This window comes from Saccopteryx bilineata, chromosome 12 (genome assembly GCF_036850765.1).
Source record: "Saccopteryx bilineata isolate mSacBil1 chromosome 12, mSacBil1_pri_phased_curated, whole genome shotgun sequence".
Lineage (NCBI taxonomy): Eukaryota > Metazoa > Chordata > Mammalia > Chiroptera > Emballonuridae > Saccopteryx > Saccopteryx bilineata.
The window spans coordinates 38,334,669-38,348,503 of record NC_089501.1 but is presented as its reverse complement, the minus strand read 5'-3'; the positions used below and the strand labels follow the sequence as shown (position 1 = coordinate 38,348,503).

The 13,835-nt window shown below is 37.4% G+C and overlaps 1 protein-coding gene across 2 annotated transcripts in view; it reads right to left on the bottom strand.

The window, feature by feature from the left end:
* Positions 1 to 7,858: 7,858 nt before the first annotated feature.
* PEX3 (peroxisomal biogenesis factor 3) overlaps positions 7,859 to 13,835 on the bottom strand; it is a 33,831-nt gene continuing 27,854 nt past the window's right edge. For both annotated transcript variants that reach the window (XM_066248196.1, XM_066248195.1), the window contains 2 exons: positions 8,970 to 9,066; positions 7,859 to 8,070 (listed from right to left, as the gene is read on the bottom strand). In XM_066248196.1, the coding sequence (XP_066104293.1) occupies positions 7,987 to 8,070; positions 8,970 to 9,066 (181 nt within the window). In that variant the 3' untranslated portion in view covers positions 7,859 to 7,986. The remainder of the gene's footprint in view (positions 8,071 to 8,969; positions 9,067 to 13,835) is intronic.

Sequence of the window (13,835 nt, the reverse complement as noted above, 5' to 3'; positions counted from 1 at the left end):
TGATAGTAGTTGCTTCTCATATGTGCCTTGATCGGGCAAGCTCAGGGTTTTAAACTGGTGACCTCAGTATTCCAGGTCGACACTTTATCTACTGCATCACCATAGGTTGGGCAGTAATCGTGTTTTTATTAAAAAAAAAAAACAACCCAATTTTTTAAATATAAAAAACAATTGTCCTTTTTTCTCTCTTGGTAATAAAACTGATAAATGTTCTCTGTAGATGTCTGAAAACATACAGAACTGCTCAAAGGTACAATTACTGTTCAGATCACCACTATTAACATATTAGTACATCTTCTCCCGGGTTTATTTTGGGATGAGAAAGGGGCGTGGGATTGGAGGTGTGGGCCTATTTTTGTAAGTGGGCTAATTTGAGGTCTAATTTAAATGTAAAAATGTGCTTCCTATATTTGCCTTCAACCAAACCGAAGTTGAAAACCTAGTTAACAATTAGGAACTCACCTGAGCTGTGGTGGCGCAGTGGATAAAGCATCTACCTGGAAATGCTGAGGTCGCCAGTTTGGCTTTCCTGGTCAAAGCACATATGGGAGTTGAAGCTTCCTGCTCCTCCCTTCCTCTTCTCTCTCTCCCCCCTTCTCCTTTCTAAAATGAATAAAATCTTAAAAAAGAAATTAGGAACTCTCTTTAGATCTTCCTTAAGAATAAAGCAAAATAATGAAGCGAAAATAATACTGATTTTGATGTAAATTTAAAGGAACACTGAAAAACTGTTGATTAACCTTAACAAAAGATTACAATATGGTCAGCTCTTTACCTGAAGTGCTACAGCTTCCATTCTGTCAATCAAATGCAGACATCTCATGGTTTCCCAAAAGTGCTGCAAATAGTGAAACTGTGAAATAAAACAGCATATTCAATACTCCTGGAAGAGATGCCCTATTATATGCACATTCACTACTTTTCCAAAATGCAGTTTTTACACCTCTGTATTAGAAATAACGTTATCTTCTGTCACATTTTGAAAAGAAGTGTTTGCTTTCCACTCCACTGTTATATCTTTTTTTTTTTCTTTTTTTTAACATTCTAGACACTGACTCGCTAAGCAGTTGGGTTTGGGACTAGCCTGCCTTACGAGAGACTTTACAATTCTTTTATATTTTTATTTTTATTTTAGGGAGAGGCAAGGAGGTAGAGACAGACTCCCACATGGGCCCTGACCAGGATCCACCCACCAAGCCCACTAGAGGGCAATGTCTTGCCCATCTTGGGCCCTTGCTCTGTTGCAACTGGAGTCATTTTAGCAACCGAGGCAGAGGCCCAGGGCCAACTTGCTCTAATTGAGCCATGGCTGCAGGAGGGGAGGAGAAGAGAGAGAAAGGGAGAGAGAAGCAAGAGGGGGAGGGGTGGAGAAGATGGGAATTTCTGTGTGCCCTGACTGGGAATCAAACCCAGGATATCCGCATGCCCGGCTGACACTCTACCATGGAGCCAACTGGCCAGGGCTTTACAATTCACTTTTGTCTTCCACTATTGAGCTACAGGGTATGTTGGAGGAACATGAAATGGTGTAACGAAGTATTCTTATATTACTGAAAATATATCTAATATACTGATGATACATGATTCATTTATTTCTGCTCTAATTACCCTTATAAATAAAATACTATAGATTTACTAGAAACAATAAATTCTTTTCTGAAGTATGTATTTTTTTCTAAATAAACTAAAAGATAGCATTAATTATATTACCAGTTAAAGCAAAACTTGAAAATTAGCATCCTCCCAAAAAACAGCAAAAATGCTGTGGGTATTATACCAAACTTGCATCCCCAGAATAAATCCCATTTGATCGTGATGTATGATCTCTTTAATGTATTGCTGTATCTGGTTTGCTAATATTTTGTTGAGGATTTTAGCATCTATGTTCATCAGGGATAGTGGCCTATAAGTTCCTTTCTTTGTAGTGTCTTTAGCTGGTTTTGGAATTAAGATAATGCTGGCCTGTAAAATGGCTTAGGAGTCTTCCCTCCTCTTGAATGTTCTGGAACAGTTTGAGAATAGATACTAGTTCTTGGAATGTTTGGTAAAATTCACCTGTGAAGCCTTCTGGTCCAGGACTTTTGTTGGTATTTTTTTTATCACTGCTTCAATTTCACTAGTTGTAATCTGTCTGTGAAGATTCTCTGAATCTTTCTGATTCAATTTTGAAAGATTGTCTATTTCTAGGAATTTATCCATTTCGTCCAGATTGTCCAATTTGTGGACAAACACTTGTCCATAATATTTTCTTACTTATCTTGTATTTCTTTGGAGTCAGTTGTTACTTCTCTTTCACTACTGATTTTATTTATTTGAGTCCTTTTCTTTTTTTCTTGGTAAGTCTGGCTAAAGGTTCGTCAGTCTTGTTTATCTTTTCAAAGAGCAAGCTCTTGGTTTCATTGATATTTTGTAATTTTTTAGCCTATTTTCTGCTCTGATCTTTATTATTTTCTTTCTTCTACTTTTGGATTTTGTTTATTATTTTTTCTAGTTCCTTGAAGTGTAAAGTCAGATTGGTTATGAGATTTTTCTTGTTTTCTGAGGTAGGCCTGTAATGCTATGAATTTCTGTTAGCCCTGCTTTTATTGTGTCCCACAGATTTTGCCCCATCAATAAATGTGATATACCAAAAAAACAAACAAACAAACAAAAAAAACGAAGGGTAACTCTCACATGATCATATCAATAGATGCTGGAAAAGCATTTGCTAAACCTCAGCAACCATTTATGATAACTCTCCAGAAGGTGGGAATAGAGGGAATACAACTCAACATAATAAAGACTATATATGATATACCCACTGCCAACATCATACTCAATGGGAAAAAACTACAAGTGTTTTCCTTAAGATTGGGAACAAGACAGGGATGTCTGCTCTCATCACTCTTAATCAACATAATACTAGAAGTCCTAGCCATGTCAATCAGACAAGAAGAAATAAAAGGCATCCCAATGGGTAAGGAAGAAGTAAAACTGTCATTATTTTTAGATGACAGGATACTGTATGTAGGGAACTCTAAAGATTCCACCAGAAAACTATGAGAACGGATAAATGAATTCAGTAAGGTAGCAGAATACAAAATATCCAAAAATAAGTTGCATTTTTATATACCAATAATGAACTATCAAAAAGGGAAACTAATTGCATAAAAACATACCTAGGAATAAGTTTAACCAAGCATGTAAAAAAATCTGTACTCTGAAAATTATGATACTAAAGAAAGAAATTGAAGAAGATACAAATAAGTGAAAGCATATACTGTGTTCCTAGATACGAACAATTAACATCATTAAAATATTCATACAGCCCTGGCTGGTTGGCTCAGTGGTAGAGCATCAGCCTGGCGTGCAGGAGTCCCGGGGTTCGATTCCCGGCCAGGGCACACAGGAGAAGCGCCCATCTGCTTCTCCACCCCTCCCCCTCTCCTTCCTCTCTCCCTCTCTCTTCCCCTCCTGCAGCCAAGGCTCCATTGGAGCAAAGATGGCCCAGGCGCTGAGGATGGCTCTGTGGCCTCTGCCTCAGGTGTTAGAATGGCTCTGGATGCAACAGAGCAATGGCCCAGATGGGCAGAGCATCGCCCCCTGGTGGGCATGCCAGGTGGATCCCGGTCAGGCGCATGTGGGAGTCTGTCTGACTGCCTCCCTGTTTCCAACTTCAGAAAAAAAAAAAAAAAATTCATACTACCCAAGGCAATCTATAGATTCAATGCAATTCCTATCAAGATGCCAATGGTGTATTTTACAAAATGTAAACATGTAGAGAAAATATTCCAAAAATTTATAAGGAACCACAAAAGATGCCAAATAGCCACAGCAATCTTAAGGAAAGAAGAACAAATTTGGAGGAATCATGCTACTTGATATCAAACTTTACTACAAGGTCACAGTAATCAAAACAGCTGGGTACTGGCATAAAAACAGACATATAGATCAATGAAATAGAATAGAGAGCCCAGAAATAAACCTACGCCTTCATGGTCAATTAATATTTGACAAAGGAGGCAAGAACATAAAATGGGATAAAGATAGTCTATTCAAGAAATATTGGAAAATAAATAAATAAATAAAACTAGACTACCTTTTTAAACCATACACAAGAATAAATTTAGCCCTGGCTGGTTGGCTCAGTGGTAGAGCGTCAGCCTGGCGTGTGGGGGACCCGGGTTCGATTCCCGGCCAGGGCACATAGGAGAAGCGCCCATTTGCTTCTCCACCTCCACCCCCCTCCTTCCTCTCTGTCTCTCTCTTCCCCTCCCGCAGCCAAGGCTCCATTGGAGCAAAGATGGCCCGGGTGCTGGGGATGGCTCCTTGGCTTCTGCCCCAGGCGCTAGAGTGGCTCTGGTCCCGGCAGAGCGGCCCCCCGGAGGGGCAGAGCATCGCCCCCTGGTGGGCAGAGCGTCGCCCCTGGTGGGCGTGCCGGGTGGATCCCGGTCGGGTGCATGCGGGAGTCTGTCTGACTGTCTCTCCCCATTTCCAGCTTCAGAAAAATACAAAAAAAAAAAAAAAAAAAAGAATAAATTTAAAATGGATTCAATATTAGACTCAAAACCATAAAAATCCTAGAAGGAAAAATAGGCAGCAAAATCTCAGACATTTCTTGTAGCAATGTTTTCTGATATATCACCTTAGGCAAGGGAAAGAAAAAAAATACACAAATGGGACTAAATCAAACTAAAAAGTTGGTACACAGCAAAGGAAACCATCAACAAAATAAAAAAGACAACCCAATGAATGGGAGAACATAATTGTCAATGATATATCTAATAAGGGGCTAATATCCAAAATTTATAAAGAACTTATACAGTTTAACACCTAGAAAACAATCCAATTAAAAAATGGGCGAAGGACCTGAATAGACACTCCTTCAAAGAGGACAGATGGCTAACAGACATATGAAATGATGCTCAATGTCACTAATCATCAGAGAAATGCAAATTACAACCACAGTTAAGATTCACTTCATACCTGTCAGGATGGCTTTCATCAGTAAAACCACAAACATCAAATGTTGATAAGGATGTGGAGAAAAGGGAACCCTTGTACACTGTTGGTGGGAATGCAGACTGGTGCAGCCACTGTGGGAAGCAATATGGAGCTACCTCAAAAAACTAAAAATGGAACTGCCTTATAACCCAGCGATTCCATTTCTAGGCGTATATCTGAAGAAATCTGAAACAATGATTCAAAAGAATATATGCACCCTTATGTTGATGGCAGTGCTATTTACAATAGACAAGATTTGGAAGTAGCCCAAGTGCCTATCAGCAGATGGGTAGATAAAAATGCTGTGGTACATTTACACAACTGAATACTACTCAGCCGTAAAAAGAAGGAAATCTTATCTTTCATGACAGGATAGACATGGAAAGTATTATGCTAAGTGAAATAAGCGAGTCAACAAAAGACAAATACCACATGATTTCACTTATATGTGGAATCTAATAAACAAAACAAAGTAGGAACAGACTCATAGATACAGAGAACGGACTGACAGCTGTTGGGGGAGGGGTAAAGGGTAAAAAAGGTAAAGGGATTAAGCAAAGAAAAATAACTCATCGACACAAACAACTATGGTTATTACTAGAGGGAAAGGGGGTAGAAAGAGGTAGAAGAGGGTAAAGGGGAATAAATGGTGATGGAAGGAGACTGGACTTGGGGTGGTGAACACACAGTACAATATACAGATGATGGATTATAGAATTGTACACCTGAAACCTATATAATTTTATTAACCAATGTCATGCCAATAAATTCCAAAAATTTTTTTAAAATGGGCAAAAGACTTGAACAGACATTACTCCGAAGGTGATTTACATATGGACAACAAGAGTATGAAAAGATGCTCAACATCACTAATCATCACAGGAATGCAAATCAAAACTACAATGTGATAGCAACTCATATCCATTAGAATGGCTACTGTCAAGAAACAAAACAAAATCACGAGTGTTAGAAAGGTGTAAAGAAACTGGAACCCATGTGCACTTTTGGTTGGAATGTCAAATGGAGCAACAACTATGAAAAACAGTATGGAAGGTCCTTGAAAAACTAAAAATAGAATTACTATATGATCCATAAATTTCACTTCTGGGTACATACCCAACAGGGTCTTGAAGAGATCTTTGCACATTTGTGTTCACAGCATTATGTTCAATGGCCAAGAGGAGGAAGCAACCCAAATATCCCACAGCAGATGAACTGGATAAACAAAACAGGGGGGCAGGGAAGAAAGAAAAAATGCTATGGAACAAATGTATTAATGGCTATAAAGCAGTGATTTTCAACCTCTTTTGAGTCACAGCAAATTTTTTACATTTACAAAATCCTGGGGCACACCACCTACCAAAATGACACAAAATGACACTCTAACACAGTACATATTATACATATAGTTAATAATATAGTTTCTAAATGTATTTATACTCACTTAGTGTGAAACCTGGGCCTGTTTCGATGAACACAAAAGGGATATCCTGGCAGGAATGGTAGAAAGACACACGAAACTCTTCCTCAACAGTTCTCAGTCTCTCTCTGTTTTTAGTTTTTATCGCAGTCAAGCTTGAGAAGCTCAGCTCACATAGATATGTGGTTGAAAATGGGAGCAATGTCAAAATAGCTTTGTTGGCCAGAATGGGGAACTCCTTGGCAACAGATAACTAAAAACTGTCCAAAGGAAGATCAGCAAACTTTAGCTTTAAAGTTAGATAACATTGTGATGCATTGTATATCACCCTCTGCAGGGGCCTCTTTTAAAAAGAAAAAGGTCAAATATCTACATACACCATCAGGATAGACATAACCAGCTGAGGCTGAGGCTTCATCTAGTGGTGGCAACATTTACCTCCAGTCCTGACCAGGATTAGAAATCGGGACCATGGGGAGGAGTAGCAGCTTCAACTACTCGCTGCGGCCACACAATGACAAGTGCAAGTGCGTGGCAGCCTGAGCGGGGACCTTTCTGGGTGTGGATGAGAGACAGCCTACTATTGGTTCACCGCTAGTGGTCGGGATGAATCCTAGAAGGTGATTGGTCAGTGAGCGTTCCCTGTGCCTCCACTCTTCCTGTTGCTGATAGCTGGAGGGATTGTGAGGGGAATGTTTATGTTCGGATGGAGGCGGCTGGCGGCGGGCTGGATAAATAGCCTCCGCTGGCCGTATCTGGCACGCGGGCCGTAGTTTGGGGACCCATGTTTAATTTCCCCACGGCACACCTAACCATGTCTCGCGGCACACTGGTTGAAAAACACTGCTATATAAAGTATTCACTAAACAAAACTGTATTTTACTAAAATATTTTATTGCAATATCCACTGTGCGTAAAATCAATACAAAGTTATTATTTACATACAAATGAAACTATGTAGTTAATAGCCATGAGTAAACGGCATCAAAACAATTTAGCCTCTAAATCACCCTGTAATTTTCTAAGGATTTTTAATAGTAAAGAAAAAATATGCTGATCATGATTGTTAAAATCCCTGATTTCCATAAAAAGAAAAGTCCTCTGCCAGGTATATTTAAGATAAATAATTTATTCCTTTGAGGAGAGTGGAGAAAAGTCTGACTTACTACTGATACCGCAGTCCAGTGAACTCTATAATTCATTAAATATCATATTTTCCAAACTCAACACCTATTTCCCAACGAGATCTTACCTCAGTATTAATGTCAAAAAGTATATGGAATTTCATATTATATAAAAAAGTATCTACATTAATTTTCAGTCAGCTTAGAACTAATATCTCTGAGGTAACAAATTCTGATATATATGCTGTGTCTATTCAGATGTGCCCACAAAGTCTGTTGACGACTTTAAAAAATATATTAAGATGACAAATAAACCTGTTTTATTATGAAATGAAGACTTTAAGAATATTTTTTATTAGGCATTTTGGTAACAAATCATTACCCTATATATATAATTGATTCATTCAGTATATTTTTAAAAGTCAATTAATTCAACTGTAGGCTTCTTTGATAAAGATGTTATTTCTCCAGTTGCTGAGGGGTACTAAAAGCTTCGTAGACGTTAGCCGCAAAGTCTTTCACTTGCTCCATCATCAACAGATCCTAGCAAAGATGACAATAAAACATTACACTCTGCAAAATATCTAGATACTTGGAATTCATTTCTGCAGAAAGAAATTTAGCTCTAAGTTTTGTAGCATTAAAGTAAAAAAAGGAAACCTTTTAATAGAAGGAGTATTTTTTCTTACAATAAATTCTAGGAGATATTCATTGTTTAGGTTCCTATATGAGGGATGCCATCTTTACACTTAGGTCCAGGGAGCCTTCTCATTGAACATTATTGAGGTAGTTTGAAATTGAGGTATACTGCAAGTAATCCTTTACTTATCTTACAGTTTCCAAGTTTGCAGATGACTCAGAAAAAAACACTTATGTGGATTCGGAGTATTCCTTTTAATAACACTAGTCTTACTCAATGCACTCTAAAATGCTTTCCTAGGAAAGAGGATGGAGGTAGCCTAGTAAAAATTTAAATAACCTACTGTCTCTGCAGCTTTTAGTGAGCAGATTATAGGTGTACTATTCATAGTTGTATTTATTAATTATTAAAATGCTTTACTTCTCTACAAAAGTTTTTCAATTTTTCTCAAAATTGGAGGACTTGTATCACTGATCTGCCTCAAGGCTCCATATTCTCACTAACACAGCTTAATGCAACACATTAACACTGTAAATGTGACCGACCACTAGAATGTATCTGGACTAACATGCAGTCTATCAGGTGTTGGAATATAATATGGAGAAAGGTATCCCAGCCTCATACATTTGCCGTGATACATTATTACTCTCGTGGGCATTCATGAAACCACTCAACATGTGGTTTCAAGTTTTGGGTTTCTTTGAACAAACATCACAGGAGAGAAATGTAATTTTATGTTAGACAAACAGGACCACAACTGAAAATATAATCTATTTTTAATACCCCCAAGATTTCTTCTTACCTGAACAAAATGACTAGGTGTCTCACTGCAGACCGAATGGATCTGTCCATTTACTATTGGAATTATCTTAGCTAAAGGCAGGCTGACACTGGAAAGACTGAAACATCATCACAGCAGTAAGGATTCTCTGAAATTTCTCTTATAGGTATCTAACATTTTAATTATTAACACATAGCTATGGAAAAATACAGAAAGGTGTTAATAAGAGAATAAAAATCACACATAACTACACCACCTAGAAATAACTATAATTCACATCATGGTTAATTTCTTCAGTAATTTCTATATATATCTATGTTTGTTTCTTTGTTGTTGTTTTTTTTGTATTTTTCTGAAGTGAGAAGCAGGGAGGCAGAGAGACATACTCTCACATGCACCCAACCCAGATCCACCCAACAAGCAGACTAGGGGTCGATGCTCTGCCCATCTGGGTGTTGCTCCATTGCAACTGGAGCCATTCAAGCACCTGAAGTGGAGGCCATGGAGCCATCCTCAGCACCGGGGCCAACTTTGCTCCAATGTAGCATTGGCTGCTGGAGGGTGAGAGAGAGAGAGAGAGAGAGAGAGAGAGAGAGAGAGAGAGAGAGAGAGAAAGGAGAGGGGGAAGGGTGGAAGGAGATGGGCACTTCTCCTGTGTGCCCTGGCCGGGAATCGGACCCGGGACTTTCACACTCTGGGCTGATGCTCTACCACTGAGCCAACCAGCCAGGGCCCATATCTATGTGTTTTTTTGTTTGTTTGTTTGTTTTTTTAATTTTTCTGAAGCTGGAAACAGGGAGAGACAGTCAGACAGACTCCCGCATGCGCCCGACCAGGATCCACCCGGCACGCCCACCAGGGGCGACGCTCTGCCCACCAGGGGGCGATGCTCTGCCCATCCTGGGCGTCGCCATGTTGCGACCAGAGCCACTCTAGCGCCTGAGGCAGAGGCCACAGAGCCATCCCCAGCGCCCAGGCCATCTTTGCTCCAATGGAGCCTTAGCTTGCGGGAGGGGAAGAGAGAGACAGAGAGGAAAGCGCAGCGGAGGGGTGGAGAAGCAAATGGGCGCTTCTCCTGTGTGCCCTGGCCGGGAATCGAACCCGGGTCCTCCGCATGGCCCATATCTATGTTTTTTAAAAGATGTAACTATAACTTCTCAAGCAAAACTGTTCTGAATTTTTTATTCATATAAGCATGTTTTCATCTTATTAAAGGTTCTTCCAAAGTTTCTGTTTGTAATGATTATATAGTAATCCATCTAGCTGTGGCAATTTATATCACCAGCTCCTTAAAATTAAGCATTTAAGTTTTTGTCTAATTTTCCTTAATATAAATAACTCTTTGTATTACCACAGAGTTACTGGGGTACAGGGTATGAATATTAAAGTTCACAATATCTACTGTCAAATGCCCGCTGCCTCTCCAGCAGGGTGAGAATACCTGCTCCATCATGCCTTCTTTCTGTACCAAGCATTATCTTTTTCTTCAATCTCGGCATGTTTGATAGCTGAAAATGGTATCTCACAGTTTTGTTCCGGATTTCCCTTAATTACCAGCGATGTGAATGAGTTTTCCCTCTACAGCATTCCCTCTACCCGACTGTGTCACAGGAAACCTGAGCACTACCCTCGGCACTTCCTTCTCCTGCCTCTCCACAACCTTAAGTATTTCTTAAGTATGTCTACTGCTTCCCACTGCCAAACCTAGTCCAAGTTAGCATTATCCCTTGTCTGGACTACAGCAATGACCTTCTAACTTGTAAGTGTTCAACAAGAATTTGTAAGATGAATAAATGTTATATGTGATATAATGACTGTTAAATGATAAAATGAATTTCTGTGTGTGGGTTATAGACTTTGGTTTATTACATTAAGTATCATACTTTATACACTGACAGCTGGAGTTAGACTAGTACTTTCCTTTTAAATATAATGAAAATGCTGAAGCCTGTTTTCTATCAGTTCATTTATATTTTTACTGTTTAAACCTCCTGGATATATATATATATATTTCCAAATGTATGGTATAGAAAGGCCCTAACTTTATTATTACTTTATAATTAGTTATTATAATATGACTATTTGTCATATCATTTACAAAATAATACATCTCTTCCTCATCTTGATTATATAATGCTATCCTATATATTTGAGTTTGTTTCCAGATATTATATTCTATTCCACTGAGTTTCCAGATATTCTATTCTATTCCACTGAGTTATCTATTCTTTTAAAATATTATTTTAATAACTTCACTTTATATATTCTATGGGAAAGTACATTCATTGCTCTCCTTTTAAAATAATTCCTTCAATAGTCTCATCCTTTTATTCCTCCAGATCACCTTTACTATCAAGTTTTCAGGCTCAAAAATAAAGCAACCACCTTCTCATCCCTAATGGGATTTTGATGGTAGTTTGACCTCATTTATAGATTAATTTTGAGAGCTAACTTCACAAGTTTTAGTTGGTTCTCTCAGATTTTCAAGTATAAAAACAGATCACCATCATATAACAATAATTTCTCCCCTTGTTTTCCAAAACTAATATCAGTTTATAAAGATAAGTATTTAACTTAGACAATCAAGAGTAGACTAACTGTTTATGATACAGTAATAAGTGTTCAGTAAAACTTGTTTATTTTCAGGTTAATATATAAAAATTAAAGGTGGTTCTGTATTTAGTTCTTAAAACTGGTCTTTCCCTAGCCTTACAACACTAGTTAATATAATAAAAATATTGAGGTAACATTGGTTAATAACACATAAATAGTATGTACACATATATAATTTGAGCTATTATTAATTTACATCACTATTCAGTTGATTCTCTTGAGGGTTATGGATTGTTATACACATATTTTGTCTCTTTGCCTATAGTTAAAAATCTTTTCTCTTGACTTCTTGTTATGACTATAACTTCCACGACATGTTAAACAATGCACATGACAGTAGGCATAATAGGAATGTTTCTACCATTGAGTCATGGAGTATAAAATTGGTTATAGACATAAAAGAAAAACTTAAGATAGGAAATTTCTACTGGGTGCCTAGTGTATACAATGAAATATAGAAGGGCATAAGATAGCCTCTGACTTTGAGAGGCTTAAAATGTACCTAAGAAGGAAGACTGCAGTTCAAGGTGAAACATGTAGATTGTACAAGAAGTACATGTAAGTATGACAGGATTTCCGAAAAGGGAGACTATAAATAGCTAGTGGTTGAAGCAAAATTTTACAATTCACTATATAAGATCAAGTATTTGTTCGTGCTAAAACAATTATTATAATTCTTTAACACTCAAAAAATAATTAATACTTTGCTAGGCAGAGATTAGAGTGAAATTTTATGAATTGGAACACCTTGATTTAGTGAGTATACAGGAACTCAAATTTATTTTTGTATAATTTAAAGAATTGCTAAAAAAGATGTTAAGATAATATTTAAATTGTTTCAGAAGATAAATTTTATGGCTCTAAGCAGTCCATATCCTCAACTTTAATTGCTGCTTCTTCCTTTTGTATAATGAAATGTCCCAGAGAATTGGGCAAGTAATCTCTTTTCCCATATATTTAAGGATGAATTAGGATACTGCACATACAGTGCATATCAGTTACCGTTTCCCTTAGTTTTAATGAGTTTATAGCCCGTTAACATTAATTTAGTACCTATTACTTTCACAGATAATTTTTTTTCAGATTTTAGTTATTCATTTTAGAGAGAGGAAAGAGAGAATGAGAGAGAGAGAGAGAGAGAGAAGGGGGGAGGAGCAGGAAGCATCAACTTCGATATGTGCTTTGACCAGTCAAGCTCAGGGTTTTGAACCGGGGACCTCAGTGTTCCAGGTAGATGCTTTATCCACTATGTCACCACTAATAAAATTAGTCTGTGCCACCACAAGTCAGGTTGTACCTATTACTTCTGCATTTACTATAAAAGGCAGAGTTTCTTAAGGAGTATAAAGTCTAACAGGGAGATCCAAAGTGCATATGTTAAGGTGATAAGGATATAATAAAACAATAAAATACCTTTGGCATCATGAATCCATTATTTAGTAATAGTTATGATTAAAATGACTAACAATTAGGCCTTGGCCAGAAAGATCCATTGGTTAGAATATTGTCCTGATATGCCAAGGTTGTGGGTTCAATCCCCCATCAGGGCACATGCAAGAATCAAGTGATGAATGCACAAATAAATGGAACAATAAATCAATGTTTCCCTCTCTCCCCCCACCCCTTCTTTAAAGTCAAACAAACAAACAAACAAACAATCAAATAAAAAGAGTGCTCAGAACACAGTAAAACCCTTCAGGGAAACTTGCCTAGAGGTAATGAGTAGATTTAAAAAATAAAATAAAGTTACCAACAATTTCACCAATTAAATATTCCCAGTCCTACAATCAGGGCTGGAAATGAATATGCTTATGTATGTATAGAACTAGAAGATAATTCAACAGATGGAAAGTTACAACAGGAATGCACTACAATAACTGAATTAGGCCAATCGTGGCTTGCAATACTGGAGTAGAACTAGAGAATGCATTAAAACTTAAAAGTTTCAGTTTTGTATTCTAAAGAGTTTTAAAAATCTAATAATTGGAATTTGGCATATAGAAAGGTAGTTTTACAACTTAAGTACTTAACTATATTGGGAAAAGATACACTTTTAACTTACGTACTTAACTATTAATAGTTAACTTAAGTACTTAATTATTTTGGGAAGAAATGACAGTTTTAATATTGAGTCCAGAAGTTCTACTAATGAAAGAGTAATTGGTTTAATGGAATTTAAGTTGCTAAAAAATGAGCATTCAAATGTAACCTGCAAGATTTTTTTTTTATCTGGATCAAAAAAAGAAAAAATACATCAAAAGCACTATTTTCTTA